This window comes from Tupaia chinensis, unplaced genomic scaffold (genome assembly GCF_000334495.1).
Source record: "Tupaia chinensis unplaced genomic scaffold, TupChi_1.0 Scaffold000360_1, whole genome shotgun sequence".
In the NCBI taxonomy this organism is placed as follows: domain Eukaryota; kingdom Metazoa; phylum Chordata; class Mammalia; order Scandentia; family Tupaiidae; genus Tupaia; species Tupaia belangeri.
Genome location: NW_006159856.1, coordinates 3,090,704 through 3,115,178, shown reverse-complemented (window position 1 = coordinate 3,115,178; position 24,475 = coordinate 3,090,704). Strand labels below are relative to the sequence as shown.

Below are 24,475 nucleotides of genomic sequence, written 5' to 3'. Positions count from 1 at the left end.
AGTATGAGCTCCCGAAGGACAAGGATGAGCCTGGGGGCTTAGGGGTGGGGGCTTGCCTATGAGCCCAACTGCTGGCCATGAGCAAAGCTTCAATCTGTGTGGACCCCCAGATTCCCCAGAGCCAGATTGCTGCAGCCAAGGCGGCATGTGGGAAATAGCTCTGGGAGCCACTCGACTCCCAGCGCACAGGAACAAAACAGGCCACCATGGAGGCCACAGCTGCAACTTGCTGAGCAGAGCCCGCCCAGCCCAGTGTCCTCACCTTCTGTTCTGTGCCCAGAGGGAAGGGCACCTGACAAGGGACTAGAAAGCCCCCAGGGCACCTGACAAGGGACTAGGAACCCCCCCAGGTCCCTGTTTCTCTTTAGTCAAGTGATTCTAGGCCCTCCAGGAAGAAAGCACTTTCTAGCTGAAGAGCTTATGTACATTAGAGCCTCAGAGTAGTCCTGGAGGTGGGAAGGGCTGTTACACCTTCCTACAGCTGAGAAGGCCACTCGGGGGTTAGGGTCCTTGCTTTCCTAGTCTGGTGTCTCCTACACTGTGAGGGGCTAGACTGGTCCCAGCCCCTCTGTTGCCTAATAGGAGAAACTCAGTATTAGGGTTAAACTCTGCCATGTCGGGGGTCTCCAGGCTCAGGTGAGACCCTAAAGCTCAGTGTAAGCCATCGTGGTATCCGTATATGACAGCTGCGCCACACTCACCTTTTCCTCTGGAAGGGTCCTTCTCCTCCAAGATGACCCGCTGTCCATCTAGACTTGATATAGGGGCACCAAGGTCCAGGGGCTCCTTCTCTCCACTCTAGAGTAGACATGGTGCATTGAGTAACTTAACTGGATTCAAACTTTCCGGAACAATTGCATGTGATCCAGATGCTGACAGCAAGACCATATTAGGCTTGATAAAATCACACACCAACTGGCCCTGACCTCAGGGCTGCCCAGCCAACACAAATAAGCCCAACACAAAGGGCCTGGATCTGGCCAGACGTAACAGGGATTCCAGATGCACTATCAAGCCTAGGGAGCACTGCAACAGGTGGCAGCCTGCACTGCACCGATTGGCCCAGAAACAGAACAACACTTGATAAATACTAAAAACACTTTAAAAATGAGCAGATTTAATACTTTTAACTATGTGTAAAAATACTCTAAAATATTAATTTAAGGGTTGGCTCCGTAGCACAAAGGTTAAGCACTGTACATCAAAAGCCAGATCCCATATGGTCAAGTACAGCTCAAATCCCAGTCCTGACAGCTTGAAAAACATGCCAGACATGTGCGCCCCAAATCTGAGGAATGGAGAAAAGGAGGAAATGTATTACAGCATGCCCAAGCCCCTTCTCTCTCTTTCTGACAATCACACATGCCCTCCGACAATTAAAAACTACATTATGTTTGCATGAAAGTCTCAACATTGCTCACAACTTGGGTGATGGCTTACCTAAAAAGTCAATTCTCTCACCTTCAAAAGTTTTTATGAGGCAAATAGTGAAAGCAAAAATGTTCTCATTTGTAAATAAGGAAGCAAAGAGACAATTTTAGGAACAAGTCTAAGACCCAAATGAAGTATCTGTAGCTCTAGCTACAGAGCTGGTGCTCTCTCTCCTTCTTTTTTAAGAGAGATTTTTGCTATAGGGCACATGTGCTGACTGGAGAGACAGAGAAAGAAAGTGAGAAACCACCCCCAGGGTGGATGGCCACATCACAATCCCTTCCCCTCCATTCTCCTCTTAGGATTTTGGGCATGCACACACACGTGCCTGAAGTGTTTCAAGCCAGTGGGTCCAGGACTCAACAGCAGTTGGTCATGAGGGAGTCCAGTGCTTTAACCACTATGCCACCCACTGGCTGTGCAAGCTAGAGCTCTTATCTATGGGTAAGGGTTCTCTTCTTCTTTTTTTTTTTTTTCCTTTGGAGAAGTTTTTCCTACAGGGCGCGTGCACTTGCCAGAAAGACAGAGAGAGACAGAGAGATAGAAAGCGAGAAATCACCCCTCAGGGGGGATGGCCACGCCACAATCCCTTCTCCTCCAGTCTCCTCTCGGGATCTTGGGCACATACACACACGTGCCCGGCGTGAGTTTAAGCCACCGGGTCTGGGACTCGAACCACAGTCAACTACATGGGAGTCCAGCGACATACTCATTACGCTAACTGCTGGTCCCAGTTCTCTTCTCTTTGTTAGAGAATTTTGCTATTCCTGTACTATAAATCACTGTTTAAAATCAATTTAAATTTGTAGTTTGACACTGTAAAGTCCCTGTCAGTCAAGAGAATACCAAAAGTGAGCTGGTGCCATGGTGGAGTGTGACCATGAGCTCCTCATGGGGCCAGGTCAGGTTGCAGCCAGCAGCAGGCACACTGGTGCCTGCAGAGTCAAGAAATGGAAATGAAGAAGCCTCTAGCAGGTTCCTACCTCATCCACACTCTTGGATGTACATGGGCTGGGGCCAAAGAGCGTGGCTTAGAGAGTTCACTGGCATGAGTCAGAGGGGGTATCCAAGGAGAAGTCACATCCCACACCACCCATTCCATAATTACCCACACCTCTTCGTTCCTAATCCTACTCTGCCTGGAGTCCCTAAGCAAAGAAACTTCTGCTCTGTGGGGCACCTCCACAGCTCACTGGCAGCCAGACCTGAGTACCACTGATTCTTCCATTCTGGCAGTCCCCAGAACCCCAGGAGCCTGCTACCCCGACTAACCCATTTTACAGATAGTAAACCGAGGCACTGGGGGATCCTGCTTAGGATCTCCATAGAGTAAGAAGAGAGGACACATCTGGAAACCAGGCCAGGGCTGTCTCCGTCTGGCAGATCTGAGACTCCAGGAAGGATGCCATGGTTGTAGGGGAGGGAGAAGGCTTCAGGTTACCCAAGAAGCTGATGTCTACCAATAATTAATAGACTTCTTTTGTTCAAAGATCTTGAACAATTTTGAGACAAGCTTCAGAGAAAATTAACATCCTAAAACCCTTGAAATGATAGCTTTGATAAACTTGATTTAAAAACAAACAAACAAACAACAAAACAAAAACAAAACAAAACAGAGAACACCAGGCAAATGTGACTTCTCAATTTACCCTGCTTCCAAATAAACAGGGAGCAGACATGGTAAGTGAGCGCACAGTTCGCTGACCCGTACGTGCCCTCTGGGGATGGCCAGGGAAGCGAGACTGCGCTCCTGATCCAGGCACAGGCTTTCCTTTGACCCATCCCGTGTGTCCCCTCTACTTCATTAATATAATAATGAAATGGCTTGTAAGCGCCAAAGCCAGGTCAAGTTTTTGGTTTTGTTTTTGTTTTTTGTCTGAAACACACATGACTACTTTCTATTTTACTAAGAAAGAGGTATTTAACCGTTAACAGTTTCTTTCCCACAGAGGAATGCCACAAGTGCTACTGTAAGAACAGCTGCAGACCAGTAGCTGTGGAAGCCAGGTCTGTTTTCAAATCTATAACATGTATAGGCCAGGTGGCATAGTGGTTAAGGCCCTAGACTCCTATGTGGCTAACCATGATCTGAGTCCTGGACCTGGAAGCTTGAAACTCACACCAGGAACATGTGTGTGCATGGCCAAAATCCTGAGGGAAGAATGAACGAGAAGGGATTACAGCATGGCTATCCCCCTGGGGGTGTGATTTCTCACTTTGGGTATCTGTCTCTCTGGTGAGCACATGCGCCCATAGCAAAATATCGCTTAAAAAAATTCGGTCAAGTGTACATGAGAATTAGGTTTTGGTGGTGGTGGTGGTGGTGGTGTTGTTTTTCGGTGCTATAGGGCTTAGGCATTCACCAGAGAGAACAAGAGAGAGAGGAAACATGAGAAATCACCCTGTGGGGGATGGCCACACTGCAATCCCCTCCCCTCCATTCTCCTCTTAGGATCGTGTGTACATGCATGCACACACACACACACACTCAACATGCTCTTCAAGTCTCCAGGTCCAGGATTCAAACTGCACACTTGGTCATGTGGAATCCAGCAGCCTTAACCACCACACCACCTGGTGGCCCCAGAATACGAAGATTTACATGTGACAATGCCCCACATGGAACATGACTATAGTAAGAGTCTGGTCTACCAGCACTCCCTTATTTGATCAAATTTGCAAATGGTGGGACTATTTCAAGGGTTGTTGGTCATTTTGGTTTCCCTGGAACAAAACCAAATCATGAATACCATTTTTGGAATAATCAAGGTACAAATAAATGATGATCATTTCCACTCAACAGAAGGAGATGGGACAGCCAAGGCAACAGCCTCTGGTCCAGAGAGGACAGCAGACACAGGGTGAGACCTGGCTTCCTGATGTGTCCCTACTGTAGAGAACGCAGAGGGGCCAAACAAGCAAACCGAGCATCTTCCCGACCCACGGTCGATACTTACCAGCCTCACCAGCAGGCCATTCAGGTCTAGGCCGTACTTGGCCACCACAGGCCGTAGCACCTCCGTCACAGGCTTGGTGGGCTTGGCCTTCAGTCCCACTGACCGGTTGATCGGGACGAGATCCAGCCTGGAGGTGGGGGTGTGGGACATACAAATCTTCACCAAACACAGTTCAGTAGGTGATCAGCACAAGATCAGCACCATAGCATCGGCTGTGCAGCACCATAGCACAACACCAAGAGCAGCACCAGCACCTTGGTAGAGCCACCCCTGGGGCCCCAGCCTCTTCCTCCACATGAGAAGAAAGTCTGGAAGGACTCTTCTGACATTAACCATGAGGCTGGGCAAGGGACACAGACCTCATTTTTCACAATGGGTAGGGCCTGTAGTGAATCTGACCACCCGCTGGAAACCTTTGCCTCCTTCTCCACCATGGCCTTTGTGGGGCAAGAAGGAAGCATGCCCCTCTTGCTCTTTTGCTTGTGGAGGCTGCCTCATGTCTGCCCCACCGCCCACCCCATGGCCAAGTCCCGACAGGGGTACTGACATTTGGCATCCTTTATAACCCACCATGGAACAATCACATTAAGAATGACAAGCAGGGTGGCTGGCAACATAGAGAAAAGCCCTAAGAAACAGAGCAGAAGGCTCTGGAAGCCTCACACAAAAGGCAACTGCGTTTTTCTCTTACCGGAACAAAGTACGCTTTTCTAGGCGCAGGTCCCTTGACTCCAAGATGCTACTATCTTGATGCAGCACTAGAGGCTTTGGAACAAAGAGACCAGAATTAAAGTGGGAACGAACAGGCACCCCCTGAAGTGCAGAACAATGTGCAATGGGGCACACAGCTGTGCTGAACAAAAGAGCAGTTTCAAAAATAGCCCATCCAAAGAGAAAGCTATCGCTCTTTAAACACCAACCTAATATTAGCATGAAAACTGTTCCTAGCAGCATAACTTAATCAGATAATCCAGCCTCCATCAAACACACTGTTTAAATGAGGAGCACAGAGATACACGTGAGAAGTCTAACAAAGCCCAGGGAGACATACCGGGTAGGCTACTGCTTAACCTGACTAGAACATCAGTTAGGTCTCCTGCAGAGAAAAGTTCAGGGTCAGGGAGCCCAGTACCTTGTCCCCGCCAACCAGAAAGAGATCCACGGCAGCCCCGTTGATGCCATGTCGCTCACAGAGTCCAGCCAGGATCTCTTTGATGGATAGCCCGGACTTGACGGCCACGATGCAGGATGTCCCATCTGGGAGATGGATGCAGCAGTGCTTAGCAGCCTTGTCCCTCTCGGGTGCTGAGGTCCGGCAGGCCTCCGCCTGGGGAGCAGGGAAACAAGCAGGCCCATGAATGCTGGTGTTACGTGGGACGTGTGGGCACCTCCTGGAGAAGACCAGCTAGCCCTGGCTTGCACATACTTCAGGAAGCCCAACAACCCGCCTCACTGTCCTACATGCAACTTTATAAATGCAAAAACCTTAGGATCAATCTATACAGGATATTTTGCACAAAAAGCTAAGTAAGTTGACAGGTTTTCTAAGTTATCATTGGGGAGATCAATAATCTTCTCTTAACTGTGGACAGCGTACTTATAATCTCTTAATCTAAGCACATTGCTTATGCCCTGCTCAGAATAGGATGAGCTCTTTACACTACCATGGTCAGGAGTCACAATTTGGCCTCTAACTCAGAAGCAGACAGAGCCATTCTGTGGAGCGAAGTCACTCCATGAGGAAGAGCCATCTGAACATGGGGCATGTTGTCCTCCTAAGTCTTTGAGTTATAACATCACAACCTCTCTATAAGCAGTTTTCCATAAATATGTTTCTTATGTAAAATTTGCCTTGTCATTTCATTTTCACTATCTCTCCTGATAGTCTGAAATTTTCTTTCACCTACACATTATCTCAAAAAACTAGACTAACTTCAAAAATGGCCCAAATTTCTTTCTCTGTGTCACTGCCACTGGCTATGCAGCTCTGTGGCTCCTCTCATGAAGAGGTAGAATCTATCCCCACAGCCTTTGGGCCTGGGTTAACAGAATAAGGCAGAAGTGACAGCATGCTGTTCCAACCTCAACCTTAAGTGGCCTTCATGTTCTGCTCACTTTCTTGGTCCCTGAGACCACGACACATACAAGCCTGGGCTGGCCTGATTGGATGATGAAAGACACATGGTCCAGGCAGCCTTATGGTCCAGCCAATAGCTAGCTGGACAATAGACCAGACATGTGAGCGACATGTCATCTGGGACCTGCCAGACATTGACTGACGTGTCAGGTAACCAGAGAGGCACAGAGGCAAGGCCAGACCAGATGGGCTGAGCTACCAACTGACCCATAGATACCAATATAATAAGTATTTCTTATTTCAAGCCATTGAGTTTTGGGGGGTTTATTAGACAGCAATAGCTAACTGATACATGGTAAATCCTGACAGTTTTATCTGTTATTTGATAGAACATATAAAGGAGAAATAATATTCTCCATTAACTGCTGTTTGATGATTTTGAATGACTAGGATTTAGCAACCAATAAGGTTTACCAAAATTCATATAGAAGAATAGCTAACAAACTAGCAGGTCCAGGATCAGCAGCTGGCATAATGGCTATGTTGCTAGACTCTCATGTAGTTGACCACAGTTTGAGTCCCGGACCCGGGAGCTTAAACTCATGCCAGGCACGTGTGCGTGTGTGCCCAAGATCCCAAGAGGAAAATGGAGGAGAATGGATTGTAGCATGGCCATCACCCCAGAGGGGTGATTTCTCACTTTCTGTTTCTCTCTTTATGGCGAGTACATGTGCCCTATAGCAAAAACCTCTCAAAAAAAGGAAACAAAACAAAACAAAACGAGCAGGTCCTACGCAATGCCTGCCTATCTCCTTCACTTAACTGGAAACTGGGATTCAGACAAGTGATTCACAGGGTATGAGAGGACAGAGTGTGGAGAGAGGCCAGGGCAGGGCTTGTGCTTGGCTCCCAGGCTGGGGTTAGAGGCTGGGGAGAAGAGTACACCCTCCTCAGAAGGCCACCAGCAGAAGCACAAACATTGGAAAGCTAGAGTTAATGGGAAGTTCAAATGGTGAGACAAAAACAAAGCACATGGTTTCAAAGCATTTTGTTTGCTTTTAGAGTTCATAAAATGTCACCCAAGTTGCTAGACTCTCATGTAGTTGACCACAGTTTGAGTCCCGGACCCGGGAGCTTAAACTCATGCCAGGCACGTGTGCGTGTGTGCCCAAGATCCCAAGAGGAAAATGGAGGAGAATGGATTGTAGCATGGCCATCACCCCAGAGGGGTGATTTCTCACTTTCTGTTTCTCTCTTTATGGCGAGTACATGTGCCCTATAGCAAAAACCTCTCAAAAAAAGGAAACAAAACAAAACAAAACGAGCAGGTCCTACGCAATGCCTGCCTATCTCCTTCACTTAACTGGAAACTGGGATTCAGACAAGTGATTCACAGGGTATGAGAGGACAGAGTGTGGAGAGAGGCCAGGGCAGGGCTTGTGCTTGGCTCCCAGGCTGGGGTTAGAGGCTGGGGAGAAGAGTACACCCTCCTCAGAAGGCCACCAGCAGAAGCACAAACATTGGAAAGCTAGAGTTAATGGGAAGTTCAAATGGTGAGACAAAAACAAAGCACATGGTTTCAAAGCATTTTGTTTGCTTTTAGAGTTCATAAAATGTCACCCAAGTTAAAATACAAGGATTTAAAAAATAAATGCAGAGACATTTTTAGTATCCTTCCTCCATACATCAAATTGATCCTCAGGCTGTCTCAGGAACCCAAGACTGGTGGACCACGAGGTTTGGGGGGGCCTCCTGATTGGACTCCAGAATAGCCCTTCACTTTGTTGCTGTGCTCTGGAGCCAGTGCCAAAGACTCGTCCCCCAGGTTTACAAAATGAATGTTGGGCTTTGTAAATATGGGTATTTCATGAGAGCCAGGTTTCCTAAATTATCTGCTTGGTACAGTCCTGTGGCCTTTGAGACAAAGGGAGGAGGTAACTCACCAAATCCAGGCTCCCTGCAGAGGACACCGAGCCCTGGGACTCGCGGCGGTATAGGCCTCCATTGGCGTGGAGAGGGTCTTGACAGGGGAAACACAGTAATTTAGATGAATCCAAAGTAACAACTTCACTTTTCTTCACCTAATACAGAAATCCTGTTACCCAGCCCCTACCCCTTTTAGGCTAAACAGACAGATATGAAGGACAGAGGAAGAACATTAAAAACCCTTCCCAGGTAGCACCACAGCTCATGGAGGTGGAGTTGAATACATACCCTTAAGAGCAGAAGCAAAACTTAGAGGATAACATAGCTCTACCCACTGCTGACCAAAGACCCCATTCTCTATCTGTCCACTACACACCCAGGCCCCCAAACTTGTGCTTGGCTCACAGCAAGAACTCAGCATGAAAAGAGAATGCTTTTGATGACACAGCACACAGTTTCTGGACCTAAATATAAACCACCCCCTGTGGACAGCAACCACCAGAGAGAGAGGAAAAGTGAGAAAGCATCCTCTGGGGGAACGGCCATGCTGTAGTCCCTTTCTCCTCTAGTTCTCCTTTTAAAATTTTGGGCTGGACCTAGAGCCACCCAACTGGCCATGTGGGATCCAAACACCTTAACCACCATGCCACCACTTGGTCCCCTGTTGTTGCATCACTGTAGGTGACTCACTTCACAGTTTTCCATTGAAGTCCTCGGGTGAACCAATAATCAGCTATAATCGGCTGTCAACATTGCTAATTAGGCTAATCTAACAATCAAAAAAACTCTAGCAAAGAAAGGACCTTTTACTCTCAGCTACGGTGCTATGCGCAGGCACTGAGGGCTGTCAGGGTTGAGGGGAGGGGCAATAAGGCAGCAGTTCCCAGGTCCCACTGACCTTCCAAACCACCCACCTGCCTCCAGGGAATAAATTCCCAGGCCCCATCCTAGGCCATATCAGAATTTCTGAATTCTAGGGGGTATCCTGCAATCAGGCTTTTAAACGCCCTTTCTAGATGGCTCTCTAAAGATCCGTGGATAAACTGGGGTTAATGTGCTCTCCAGTGTGGGAGGCCTGGACCTATCTAGTGAGCTGTGGGAAAAGTCATGATGTATTTTTCTGTTTTTCTATGCAAAAATGCATCATGACTTTTCTGACAACTCAACAGAAACAGCACCTGTCTCCCAAGCAGCCCCTCATTAAGGTGAACTCCACAACTCCCAGCTGCCTTTGCTTCATGCAGAGCACCTCACAGCATGATCAGGAGCTTGGAGCCACCTACAGCAGGCACACGTCCTTCCTAACACCTTCCTCTGTAAAACGAGCATGATAATATCCATTAGGCTGCTCTAAGGGAAGGAGAAGCAGCGTGTACCAATTGCTTGGCACAGCCCAGGTATGTCCAAAGAAGCTGCAGCAGTGCCTGAAAGCCTCTTCACATGCCTCCCTCAGAGGCACCCTGGTGTGTGCTCATTCAGTAATGGTCACTGTCCGATTTAAACTTAGAGACCACAGACTTAGCACTGGCCGCTTGCTTTCAACCAGGATGCTCGCTCCTAAAATATTACCCTGTTTTCAAAATCTCAAGAGGAGAGAATCCTTCCCTTTCTCTCCCATGCTCCTCAGTACCTCGCACATATACGGGCTTTCTCTCCCTCAACCCCAGGCACAGGGCGGCCTCTCTCCTTCACCCCATGGGAGTCAAAAGCTGAGCCAGCAGCTGACCAAGGGTCCCGAGGCCCTTCCTCCAGTGCCTTCCTCAAACAAGCCTTTGTCTCACACTATCTTTTGTTATAGGGAATCTCAGTCACAGGCAAGAAAAGAAAAAGAGTATTGAGAATGGGCAACATTTAAGATTTAAAATAAAGAAAAAAGATTTATGATACTGAAAAATCACAATTTGGAAAATGCTTGATACCCAAACTATGGTATTATATTAAAAAGAAAAAAAAAACATTAAAGGTACAAGTACACCTACACATACCTAGAAAAAAGCTTAAGCAGAGAAACATGATGCTATCTGGGTGGACAAATGACAGGTAATTTGTAATTTCCTCTTTTTTGCATAATTGTATTTTCTGAATTTTCTGCCAAGAGCACCTATTACTTTTATAGCAAGAGGAAAGTAGAAGAGGAACCCAGATATTGGACCCACCACTGCGGGAGTGCCCAAAGTTGGAATGGACTGGCATGCAGAGCCCCTTTCTTCTGAAGCCGTCCCCTTTCATACTACTGACCAGCCTTAAAGGACTAGGCTCCCAGACAAATGGTGGCATTTCCTTATTCATTCAGAGACACTTCCACAAACCTCTCCCCACCAGACCCCAAGGCTTCTCACGAAATACCGTGAGGATACCCCTCTCAAGGGCAGGAGCCTGTGACAGGGACATCGCTGACTCATCTCAATACCACAGGCTAACACCACAAACCATTTGAATGGTCACCGTGTTCCTTCTTCTTCTGGGACCTCCCAGTGCTCCTGTTCCTTGACCAAGAGAAAAATGTTCCTTTTCGTTTCTTCTCACTGTCTTCATCCCCCAGTTCTTCATTCAGGGATCTTCCTGATTTTGATTTTCCACTCAACTGTCATCAAATGGAAACCTTTGTTAGAACAATGCATTGTAATGCTCTATTATATGTAAGAGGAGACTCAACACTGTATAATTGTTAAGTACTCTCTGGAATGATATAGACCTCCTAACAGTCCAAGGTGTAACCCTGACAGGCACTCCAGAAACAAAAGCCAGAACCTTCCACCACTGAGAATATCAGCATAAGATACAGCATAGGAGGTGGTGTCTTAATAAAGTCTTTCATTCACTGCTGATGAAAGAATGAACCAACATGGGCTTTCATTTTCATTTCTAAAAAAAGCCTTCATCTGATAAAAGGCAGCATGGCAGTGACTTGAGGCCAGTCTCAGTGGGGGGCACCTTTTTTGGCGTGGACACGTTGGAGTGGTCTGAGCCGATGCTGTGCTTGGAGGCAGGGCTGCTGGGCACCTGCTGTGAGTCGGGAAGAGCGCGGCCTTCCACTTCAGCCAGGATGCATTCTTGGTACAGCTGGGATTTCAGAAAGCGAGTGTAGCTATCAAACTTCATCAGGTTGAAAATCTGGAGAGTAAATGTGGCATAGTATAATTATAAAAGTAACTAGGCTGGTCCACCCTGAAGGCACAAGGTTGCATGGGACCTAAAGATACCAACTGGCCCTATTCTGAAAGGGTGTCATTGAGGCCCTGTTTCTCCCACCCACTGGCCCAAAAGTGCCTTAGAGCAGGAATCCCCAACTCCCAGGCCATGGACTAGACTGGCACTGGTCTATTAGGAACTGGGCCACACCACAAGAGGTGAATGACAGGAGAGTGAGTGAAGCTTCAACTGTATTTACAGCTACTCCCCATCGCCAGCATCATTGCCTGAGCTCCACCTCCTAGCAGATCAGTTTAGATCTCATAGACAGCCCCAGATGGGACTGTCTAGTTGCAAGGCTCAGGGCTCAGGGCACAGGCCTCCTAGTGATTTTGTATTATGATGAGTTATACAATTATTTACATATAATATGTACATGTTATGATGTAATAATAATAGAAAGAATAGAATAATAACAGAAATAAAGTACACAGTAAATGGAATGTGCATTTGGGTCATCCCCAAACCATGCCCCCCATCAGCCCTCCCTCCCCTGGTCTGCAAAAAAGTTGTCTTTCATGAAATCAGTCCCTTATGCCAAAACGGTTGAGAACTGCTGCCTTAGAGTTATTAGAGTTATTTTCCAGTGTTCCTTTATATCTAATTATTCTTTCTCATAATGAACCACACTTTCATTTATCACTCTTACAATTAGCAACTCATGACAACAATAAAGCCAGCATCGCAGATAGGCTTAGAATAGATAATGGTCATCTCAGAGAAACTTCACTTTGTTAAATGAAACCAAAAGCAACAAGAACCTAACACAAGTGAAACCTGCCTTGAAAATATGTTCCTTCCTTCTTTTTTTTTTTTTTTTTTTAATAAAAAAACATTTTTCATATGACTAGCCACAGAGTAATCTCCGAAAAAGCTCACGGGATGTGTGTTCTAAATAGTACATTTTTTTAATGACACCCGCCCTTAAAAATTTTTTTCTCCCTTTTTTTTTTTTTTTTTTTTTTAATAAAAAAACATTTTTCATATGACTAGCCACAGAGTAATCTCCGAAAAAGCTCACGGGATGTGTGTTCTAAATAGTACATTTTTTTAAAATCATGGTGCCATTCTAAAATAGAAAAAGAAAACTTGAACACATATATACCATCACCCATGAATATGAGATTCTGCACAAATGCAGATGTACATACACAACGTGTGACAATGTAAACAGCGGGTCACCTGTTGACAGGGAATATAGTACATCAGGACTTCTCATTTCATGGCCCCACTGAAACCCTCAAGTTCTGTCTGTGTCCCTCCGATGGAACCCAGTGATTTCTTCTATCCACCCCTATGCCAATCAGCAAAGCTCCTCTCAGTCCAGGAGCCCATCTGATCACTGCCCTCCTGAATAGTACATCTTATATCCCAAGCCCTTTCTAGGATTCTCTAGAAGAAATAGGCATAGAAAAGCGACCTGGAGCTGCTGTTCCTTGAACATGTCGGGATGGGGAGCGTTGAGAATGTCATCTGCCAGCTGGGCCTGGCTATCGATGTTGACGGGGGTAGTCGCTTTGCTGCACAGAAATTTACTGAAAATCTCCCGGGCCCTGTAAGAAAGCTGACAGGTAGAAGTGTCTGAACAGAAATGTACACTGCAGGGTTCTTCTACATGTGTGTTTTCTACTTGTTTCATTGCTGTATTCCAAAGGCCTGGTACAACTCAAGATACTGAAGATACACTTTCATAGACCCCAATAAATATTTCGTGCTGCAATAAATAAATAAATAAAAGAATAAGCCAGTATGAAACATCACCAAACTGGCTCCTCTATACATTTCTTAAATGGAACCTTTTGTGTTCCCAAGGCTCAGGTCTGCACATGTGTAGCATTTGTGCATGGTGATCCATAGATGTGTAGATGCCTCTTGTAGGAGGGCAAACAACTCTGAGCATAACAAGCAAATAGAAGAGGCCTTAGCTGGGAGGGCAGCTGTGTTTGTCTGCTCATGGACTGGACATGGGAGTCTCTCACAGCCTTAGAAAAGAGCAGGCCAGGTTGGGTCCCTCCCAGACTCATCCTGCATCTCTCACATGGCATGTCAGCAGACGCTGTAAAATCTGATATTCTTAGGATGCTCTTCTGCCTTGGATTTTCTTCTAAGTTTCCCTTTAAACACAGTCCTCCCTCTTAACTTCAACACATTGAGTGGCGACACAGCTGCTGATGAAAGTTTTGTGGCTAAAGGCATTTATACAAACTATGTTTAGGCAAAATTAAATACCATATATATTTAAAAATTTATTCTGAAAAAGAAATGACTTTTTTCAAATCATGTGAATATATTTTTACATCAATTTTTCAAACTGTACTAGATGCTAGCATATGCTAAACTAACCCATAATGAAACCATCCTGCTCTTTAATACTCTCCTACTTCCTAGGAAAGAAGAAACTTACCTCTTTTTTGTCATGTGCAGGAACATGATTAAAATATTCACAGGCCTGCCAGAATAAAATGTTTTCTTCACTGAATTCCTTCCTTAGAAAATCCTAAGAAAAACACCATCAATTAGCACGGACACAGGATCAATAAAAGGAGTTACTCTATGTGACCTTCCTCTACTGAGCTGATTAGGTCTTCATTCCTACACTTTTCCTATCTTTACCTTCACAGAAACCACGGGGCTACCAGCATCTCTAGATGATTTACCCCATGGCCTTGAAAGAGCTTCACGAGTTAAAGCTGCCCAACGTTTTAAGGCCCTATGTTCTGGTATTCCCATTTTCTTTTTAATAGCAGGACTTGATAACACCATCTGGCTCCCAAGCACTTACAAGAAGCATCAATGTTACTTGTTGTGCAGAAGTTTCAGGGCAGAGAGCCAAGGGATGGTCTCAGCTGAGGGACACTGGGATAGAGGGCAGATCAGGAAGGCAAGCCTAAGCTGGGCAGGTGAGGGGAGGAGAGACCTGAGATGGGACTCCTCAAGGCCTACAGGGAGACTGCAGTGTGTGACTATCTTTGGGGTGGGCCACAGGTCCTGCTCAAGCAGCCTCAGCAGAGTGTGGTCCACCCACCAACCCCCAGGCTCTCCCCTACTCACAGAGAAGTAGCGTACACCAACAGGGTCTTGCAGTAGACGCTCAAAAGACACAGCCCAGCTGGCGACCCTCCTCTCACGCAGACGCCGGCAGCTCTGCACACTGGGGAGACTGGCATTGCTGCTCAGGCTGTTGTTGCTCACGCAGTCCTTCAGGTCAGCACCGGTCAATTCTGCAGAACCAGCACAGACTGTACCTGCATCCCTGCCCTCCACTCCTGCCCTGCCTATCCAATGGGAGGCCACCAGGGGACCTGCACCAAACTGTTCTCAAATGTTGTATGCCTACAACCTGCCCAGAGTACTTTAAACACAGGGACAGAATACCAAACAAAACACAGACCACGGCCTTGTGCAGCTTCACACACACACTCATGCACAACACACACACTCATGGTCACACACATAGACACTCACACTTAGACATACACATATTATCACTTGAACCATAACAAACTATTGCCCTGGGGCTAAAAGGAGAAGCAATTAACCATTAACAAAAACGTACACACACAGAGAGAGAGCATTAAGAATGAACTATACCCACACAGGGATACATTTTATGAATGTACAGCTGAGCAAACATAGCCAGACACAGAATGCTGTGTGGCTCTGTGTGAAGCCCTGATGGGTGCCAGCAGTCAGGCTCCTGGGTCCTCCAGGTGGAAGTGAGCTGAGACTGAAAGGGGCACAATGTTTCCTCCTCAATTTGGACTTGTGTACTTTTCTGCAATGTGGGCCTCTTCTTAATACAAAATGTTTGGACTTGATGTGCAAATTTGCCTATTTAACCACAGGTGTTAGTTCAGCTAATATGGAAATAAATGATAGCATGTGTCCCAGGAGGCTTGCTCCTGAATTATCTATAAAATAGCACTAAACATCTTTGTTCTCAGTGTCTTCCAAATAAGCTCGTGAATAAAGGGAAAGTGTGTCCCCTCAGGAAGCCTTCATTCACTGTGGTATGAGCCACAGGGTAGGAGCTCCTGTCCCCAAGTGGGCAGCTGGTTACTGACGCCTCCTGAGAGGAAGGCCCAGGCCTGTATGAGCAGGAGCATTCTGAACTGTTGCACATTCTGCTGAAGAACACTCTCCTCTGCTGTGAGAGGATGGGCTCTACAAGGGGAGGTCCTGAAATGAAGACAACCCTGGTGCCCATGCATGGCCTTCCAACCAGATAATGGATGATGGAGCCATTACTAAATCTGTGTTGTTAGGACCCTAGGCTTTGGGTTTTGTTTTCCATCACAGCATTATGTAATGAAGCAAACTTACACAGTAACTTACAAAATGTTTTCAACAGCCTGATGAGATATGATTATTTCATGCTACTGTTTGCTCCTCCGTCTGCTGTGAGCACTAAATGGACCTGACCTGCTGTGCAGAGTGCGGGAGAAGCCACAGGGGCTGGTTGTACTGCAAAGTCAAGTCTACAGATGAATCCCAGGGGACTAGTTAATTGGCTCCAGCTCCAGGCCAACCATTAAAATGCACCTTATTAGTAACCACAAGGGACCAGAGGTGGGCAAAGACTATTAAGGAGGGGTGGGGTCAGTGAGGCACCATCAGTCTTCTCAGGGACAGAGGCAATGCTAAATCTCTCCAATCAAGCCCAGTCTGCAGACATGCATTGAGAGTGGGGGGCAGGCGCCCAGCTGAAGATCCACACCCAGGTCCTAGCGTAGAGCTTGACCCAGAGTCCATGGGACCCTAATCCAGAGAAAAGTGAACCTCTGGGGCCAAGAGAGCAAAACCCGGGATCTGATCAAATAACCTTCCTCGTGCAGTCTATCAGGTCAGTGTGGCTACCAGAGGCTGTGCTCATCAGCACTCATTCAAAGTTCAATTATTCAAAAAACATTTAGACTAAAAAAAGGAAAAAAGTCAGTGAGTAATCAAATGACTTAAAACTGTTACAGAAAAAAAATTAAACTAAGACTCAAAAGTTCTATTACAGGGTCAGAAAAGCACAATTCAAGTTTTTGCTTGACTCCACCATGCTGTATGTGCCATTTCTGAGATGAAATGTCCATGTAGCACCAGCTACCAGCACTCACTGAAGACCAAAGGGAAGGCCAGCAGTGTGGACCTGGCACAGGCACTCGCAGCTCACTTAGAAGACACGAAGCTCACCACAAGTGAGCACACGCTGGAGCTGAGCCTTCACAGCGGGATAGCCAGTGAGCTGCTCAGAGCAGAGAAGCTGGACCAGGAACCAGGAGAGGCTCCCACTGAACTCGGCAACTCTGCCATCATGTCCATGGAACCATTCTTTAAGCCTTGCTAAAAGTATCCCGACATACAAGACGTCCCCATATGGCAAGTTCTCCATTTTATGTGGGACATGACAAACTCACATATGCACATACTTGCAGACTCGTCCCACATGCATACTCAGAAAACTCTCTTTGAGGGACAGCTCTTCATGTTTGTGTCAAGTAACCACAGCACTGAGGGGTAAAAAAATCATAAAAATTAATTCCCCCTAAGTGAACATAAAATCCCAGTATACTTCTCAATATATGTTGTATTAGTACTTAGAAAGTAGGATATAAAAATTCATGTAGAAAACTAAATACAAAGTGAAGGGAAAAAAAGCAATGGAGACAGCCCCATGGCCTATGGTTAAGGGAGTTAGGTCTCACATGGCTGATCAAGGTTTGAATCTTAGCCCTGGTAGCTTGGAAAACATGCCAGGTACACATGCATGTGTGTGGAAAATCCTGACAGGACGAAGAAATGAAAGAGAACGGATCGCAGCATGATAATGCCCCACCAACAGGTGTTTTCTCTCTCTCCCTCCTCTTCTCCCTCTCCCTCTCTTTCTTTCTCTATCTCTCTCACATACACTCTGTGACAAAAGAAATAAAAAGAGCAATGAGGCAGGGCCAACTCCATCCAATATTATGGCACTAATATAAACCCACAACTCTCAACAAAGTGGGGGGCGATGGTGCAAAAATAGACACATCCATGGGACAGAACACAATGTCCATAAATTGGGCCTGAAATGTTTAATTCAAGATTAAGACATCTAAAAATAATCAAGTTGGATCCCTTTCTTTCAACACACACTAAAACAAATCTCATGTAGAGCAAATATTAAAATGTAAAAAATGAAACCGAGAAATACTAGAAGAAAACAAGATACTTTTTTGAACAATCTGAGTAAGGAAAGCCTCTGGAAGGAAGACACAAAGCCTAGAGTCAGATAAAAAATACTGACAGCATATAGACTTAAATTTCTATACATAAAAATACTACAAGCTATTCCTAAAAAAAACCCCAGAAAACTGAGGAGATATATATATATCACATCACACAGACAATGGATTAGTTTTCTTTCTCTATAATAGCACCTACACAGCAATAAGAGAAGGATCAATGATCCAAAAGGAAAACAGAAGGAGAATATGGAGAGTCACAGAACAGGCTCCTAAACATGTGGAGACATGTCCAACTTCATCTACAACAAGCTAAAGGTAAATTTAAGTTGCAAGGTGTTTTTTTAGCCTTCTAGTAGGTCAAGATCATGGTATCAGCTAGGTCTGAGCAAAAATGGCACCCTCATGCACTGCTGGGAGGAGCATAAATCAGTTAGTCTCTATGGTATCATTTCTCAAAACGTAAACTATAAATGTCCAGTGCCCCAGCAGCCCAATTCCAGCTGTTTATGCTAGGATGCACTTGTACGTAGCCAAAGACAAAGAAACAAGATCTCCAGTCCTGTGTTGGGCTATCGAAGACTGGAGCCAACCTGGACACCACCACCAGGGACAGAGCAAACTACAGCATGCTGTACTAAGGGGCACCTATGCCAGAGGCAGGAGTCAGGCAGCAATACCTGTTCTGTCTGGATTCTGACCTGGGAGCACATGCTACCTATTTTTAAAAATAAGATCATGTGACAATCACGCAGACTACGGTCAGGTAGCACCCAGGCTCTGTTGGGCTCCAGAGTGCCAGGCCAAGAGGAGGTGACCAGAAGAGGAAAAACAAAGGCCAGGGTGGGAGGACTAGAGCTCACACACTACCCAGGATGTAGCCTTTGGTGGCTCAGGTTTCTTTGTGTAAAATTAGGGTAATGTCACCAACTTTAGTACATTTTATGTTGATAAATGAAGTGATCCTCACAAAGTAAAATAATCTAGTTTTCGAACTCCCTGTAAAGTATGAGCACCATAACATTTTTCCTCCACCTTTTTCTTTTTCCTTAGCCAATAATGGTTAAACTGAGAATTGAGAGATGAACAAAAGTTAGCCAAACTCAGGGGAGCAAGAAAGAGCCTCTCATGACAGGACAAGTATATACAGTGCCGGCTGTAGCAGGTGTTATGTATTTCTGAAATGAATGAATGCTGATTAAATAAAATTTTTTATGAAAGATGACTTGTATGTTAACTAAACTCGTGTTATAAGATTTGGCAAATACTGTTTTCTAAGACTCACAAATAAATAATGTTACTTTAAAATCTAATCAAGCAAGAAACTTTAACAACTTTTAAAAAGCAGATGATTGACTTGCTTGGTGTGTCAGGCTCCACTGTGTCAACTGAGTGTCCACACATGGTGAAATCTGAATTTATTCTTAGGCACATGTCCTTATCTTTGAGATCTTGTAGATATGAAAGTCATGTACAGAAAGATGCACATCAGCTCCTGAGAAGGTACAGCTTCAAGTGCCAAGAAAAACAGCAGAGAGCAGACACAGGGAGGTGAGGAGAATCATGCACAAAAGACCCTCTCCCATGCCCATCCAGGATCAGTAACCAGCTCAGAAAACAAAGGGAAGAGTCACTTTAGCTAAAAAAAAAAAAAAAAAAAAAAACACTTCCATAGATAGGCCAGAAGGCCCGGGTTCCACATTTTGCCAGCTGTGTCCAACACTGCTGGACTTGGCCACTCAGTCTCACCTTGTCTCCTTCACACTACACACATGAGCATCTGAGTGACTTCTCTGATAATTCCTCTCGAATGATGCGAGACCACAATGATGTGGGCTTTCATACAAGCACAAGGGAGCTTAGAGAGTGAAGGAACAGGAGACATGACCCTGGAGGAGAGGCACAGGAATGTTCTGGGTCATGGCCCCCACACTGCCCATGTACCTCCCTGATGAAGGACTGGGGTAGAAAGCTCATGACCTGGTTTCTCAGGTTCCCAAGGGCACAGGTGGAACATGCCAGCATAGGCACCTCCTCATCTCAATCCAAATTTCACTTTAAGACAGTTCAAACTCTAGGAACACACATTCTTCAAAGTGGGAAATCAGAGAAAATTACTGGCTATATAAAAAAAAGTCAATGCAGAATTGTTTTAATTTTAAGATCTTTGAATAGATTGTTATGATTTTATATAGACAAATTAAGTGCACCTGACTTGCAGAAGCACTCTGAAGAGTCACATGGTGAATGCAGTCCCCTAGAAGGCATTTAATGCAGAAGATGCTCATGAGGAGAACATGATCTCAGCAACGTTCTTCTGCTTGTGGCTCACATGAGGAAAATCATCTCTTCTTTGATACCCATTTCCAAGTACAAGTTTCATAATTCACCACATCTTAATGTGACCTGCAACTGTTCTTGCCATACTGAGAACCGTGCACATTTATGAAAGGCCTGATCTTGAACATCAGCAACACCTGTCTGTGATGAACTTCTTTACAAACGCCATGATTCCTACCTGACCTTCAACGACACAAGATAAACATACCAGCAGGTCTGCAATCGCTAGCCCCCTCAGAGCTACCTGCCTGATTCTCAGATACAAAGTGTTTGGGTCAAAGCAGACACTGGTATTCTAAGATGAAGAAGAAAAGACATCTAGGAAACACACCCACGTTACATCATCACCTTAGAGAACATTTTCTAGGTTTTGCTACTGTTGTGGGTTGTTTTTCTTTCTTTTTTTCTTACTTGCTCTCTCTCTCATTGATGAGTTTGAGTCAAAGAAATGCTCTCCTGGTGAGAAAGTTCTTAAAGTTGGTTTCAGATTTGCTGAAAACTGGAAATGGTTAAACCCGGAGGTTACATGTTACAAATTTTAGTAATACCTTAGGATTAAACATTTATAGTTAATTCTGTACGCATAGCTTTAGGCCACTATTATCTCTCCAGAATATCTCATTCAAATCATAATCTCAAATCTTTTAAGTATTTAAACCACAACTCCAAATCAGATTATAGAGCACCCATCACACAGGTGCATCTGCAGGCCTGTCTCACCCAGCTGCAGAACCCCCCTGCAGCAAACATACCTGAAGACAGCACAAGTCAATCTGCCCTGACAACTATGACAAGGTGCACAAAGGGACAAGGGACTTTACCTGGGTACAGCTGATAAGAGCCACTGTGATGCCACTTAACCAAATACTTCCAACCATTCACCGTAAACCACCCCTCTGAATCCATACCAGGGTCAGCCGGCACAGCCCAGGTGGCCCTGGGCAAAGGCTTGGACCACACACAGGGACATTGTTCCTTAGCTCACGCTTCCCAGGAGACAAATTATTGCAGTTTCTCCAGTGATCCCAGGCACATGGCTTGACAAAGGCCGCTCGAGCCTGTCCTGCTCTCATGGAGAAGAAGCCAGCAGTATACTTAACACAAAGCCTAGTAGAAGACGGCATACATAATTCACAGGGAAGACCTTTAGCCTGCTGTTGCTAACAGAGTTGAATTATTTAAGTCAGGCAGAGCACAGCTATGGTAACTGCACACTTGGTCTACACACTGAAGATGAAACCTGGGCCTTCGGACACACTACCTCTGCTATTTATTCTTTGTTAAACTGACAGCAGTGAAGAAAAAAAATAAGAACTTCTAGCTTTTATGATAATAATAAGATTTTAAACTTTTATTCCCATATATATATGCAGTTAAAAAATTTTAGGTTTCATAAACACAAAACCTATCTTTTAAACGAGAAAGTAATCAGCAAAAACTGCATGGCATCAGAAATGTGTGAGACCATGACGAGCCCTATACCAAACTGGACCACTTTAAACCATAGGAACATTTTTACATCACAACAAAATATGCCAAATCAATTCCAGACGTTTCTGAGAAGCCTGTGGGAGCACTTGAGCCATCTGCCACATGCAGGGCCACCCTTCCCAGGGAGAAGAAAGCCCCCTTTCCCCTACCCTGTTCTCACCTGCCCTCAGGATAAGCAGGGTCTGGGGTTTTCCCACAAACTCTAGGAAACCTCCCACAAACACTGCAGGTAAGGGTGTGGCAGGTTTCTCCTGTAAGAGCCAGACAATGAGTATTTTCTGTTTTCTGGCCATCACAGTCTTTGTGGCTATTACAGAAGTGGCCTTAGACAACCTGTAAAGGAATGGATGTGACTGTGTGCCGATCAAGCTTTCCTTATCAAAACTGGACGTGAGCTGGTTTGGGCGTGAGGGCCATAGCTCGCACACTCCTGCTACAACAACTTTATGGCAGCTCTATTAAAAAGGTATTAAGTCAATCTCAACATTTTCCAAGAAAAAAAATTCCTAAAAAGGGTTCAAAGATGAAGTTTGGTCTCAATGAGGCCTAACTCTCAATCAATATACTTTCTGACCTCCAATTTCTGAAGCATATGAAAATACTCTCACAATCATTTATCAGAGACACAACAGAAGATAGAGAGGTAGTTGACACTCCAGGGCCCTCTGACCTGGCCCAAGCCCAGGCCCTGCTCCCTTCTGGCTGTCATGGAGGGCAGACCCCACAGTCTCTCTGGGGCCTCAGTCCCTTCATCTGAAGCTCACAGGGGGCTTTGCTGTGCTGTTGTGAGGACTGCATGAGTGATGACACATGAGATGCTGAGCCATAGCTGGCTTAGTCAGTAAGCACTCAGAAAGGGGTTGGGGAGGGCAATTAGTACCATTAACATCGTGGTGGGTAGGGGGATCCATGAACATTGAGATGCCAAGGGGAAAACACTTTCATTTGCACTAAAACTGTCCCTTTCTTAAGCAATCTGTGTCATCCTTTTGGGATGCAACTTTTTATTTTGATATCATTTCAAGCTTGCAGAAAAGTTACAGGCCACAAATAGAAAGTCAAACTTCATTTGTGGTCATTGGCACAAGAATTGAAGAGTATTCTAATAAAGTATAAATATCCTATTCATTGAAATGAATAAATCAGTTTCACAAAGGAATTAACCAGTAAATGACTGGTTAATTGACGGAGAGGAAGAAAAGTTCTTCCAGGATTCTAGCTGAAAATGGAGGGAGGAGAATGGCATTAAAAAAAAAATGAGTAAAGGCTAAAAGAGCAGATGCCAGTTTGACAAGGAACAGACATGTGGGATATTCAAAAAGTTAATGGAAAATGCATATTATAAGAAAACTATACATGGATTTCAAAATTTTTGCACTAAAATAAACTCATATTTTACTTCCATGTTTTCCACAAACTTTTTGAAATACCCTCATATTTATAATTTCAGAATGGTTCTCCCTCAAATCTTACCATTATGAGGTACAGATAGGAACCGCTACAGTGGAGAAACCATATGATCAAAATGAATGTCATGGTGTTGTGACCATCTGAAATAGGGTGCTTCCTAAGGAGAGGCACCAAAAAGGATGTAGCATCACTCTGTAGTATTCCTACCAAAGCTCAAAAAATACCAAACTCAAGCTGAGGGGCAGTCTTAGAAAATAACAGGGCTGGGTCCGACAGGTGGCATGGTGTTTAAGGGTGCTGGACTCCCACATGGCCAACTGTGATTCAAGTCTTGGACCTGGCAACTGGCTTTCTCGTGTTCCCTCTTTTTCTGTCTCTTGCCCTGTGCCTCTCTGGTCAAATTAAAATAAATAAACAAATAAATTTAAATAGAATAATTCTTTTAAAAAAAGGGGGGGGGGAAAGAAAATAACAGGCCTAATCAAGGTCTGGAAACATAAAGAAAGACTGAGGAACGTTCCAAACGAAAGAAGTCTAAATGGACATGACAGTTAAATGATCCTGGACCAGGAGGGGTGGGGGATGGGAAATAGTTATAAAGGTTATGATTGATGAAATTGGAATATGGACTGTGTTAAATTCCCTATCTTTGATAACTTACTTATAAAAAGATACATCCTTTTTCATAGATCTACACTGACATGTTTAGGGACCAAGTGGCATAATACTGTCTCCACATCTTTAATACTTTGGAAAAAATTGCATGTGTATGGGTATATCATGTTTAGAGAAAGAATGGGAGAAAGGGTGGGAGAGATGGAATGACAGAGCAAGTAGGCAAAATGTAGACATTTGATGAATCTGGGTAAAGGGACATGGGAGTTCCTTTTACTATTATTGTAACTTTTCTGCAAGCTTGAAATGATATCCTTGAAGTATTTATTCATTTGTTCCAACCCAGAATATATAGAAAGTAGTTTAAGAATGAGTAACCTGGGACCAGTAGTTAGCGTAATGGTTATGTCGCTGGACTCCCATGTAGCTGACCACAGTTTGAGTCCCGGACCCGATGGCTTAAACTCAAGCCGGGTGTGTGTGCGCGCATGCCCAAGATCCTGAAAGGAGAATGGAGGAGAAGGGATTGTGGCGTGGCCATCCCCCCTGCGGGGTGATTTCTTGCTTTCTATCTCTCTGTCTGTCTGGAGAGCGCACGCGGGGGAGCGCACGCGCGCTAAATCAAAAACATCTAAAAAAAAAAAAAAAAAAAAAGAATTAGTAACCTCTATCAGTGCAAAAACACAAACCTACTAATTCAGTATTTGTTCACAGTTCTTTTTTAAGACAAAAATGATAAGATACACAGTCTTAAGCATACAACTTGCTCAGCTATAGAATTATGACACTTACTTTTTAAAGCCTGCATTTGTTCATCAAAGTGA

At 44.9% G+C, this 24,475-nt stretch overlaps 1 protein-coding gene and 1 non-coding gene across 2 annotated transcripts in view; both read right to left on the bottom strand.

Annotated features, from left to right (window-relative positions):
- RGS12 (regulator of G protein signaling 12) overlaps positions 1-24,475 on the bottom strand; it is a gene marked incomplete in the record, with an annotated part of 188,317 nt that overhangs the window by 14,815 nt on the left and 149,027 nt on the right. The window contains 10 exon segments of the mRNA XM_027773595.1: positions 702-798; positions 4,389-4,515; positions 5,080-5,153; positions 5,521-5,715; positions 8,409-8,485; positions 10,822-10,975; positions 11,326-11,505; positions 13,004-13,147; positions 13,988-14,080; positions 14,635-14,804. Coding sequence (XP_027629396.1) covers positions 702-798; positions 4,389-4,515; positions 5,080-5,153; positions 5,521-5,715; positions 8,409-8,485; positions 10,822-10,975; positions 11,326-11,505; positions 13,004-13,147; positions 13,988-14,080; positions 14,635-14,804 — 1,311 coding nt within the window.
- Positions 3,302-3,433, bottom strand: LOC114008611 (small nucleolar RNA SNORA41). The gene has a single exon (XR_003550122.1). It is a non-coding gene; the product is annotated as a small nucleolar RNA SNORA41 (small nucleolar RNA).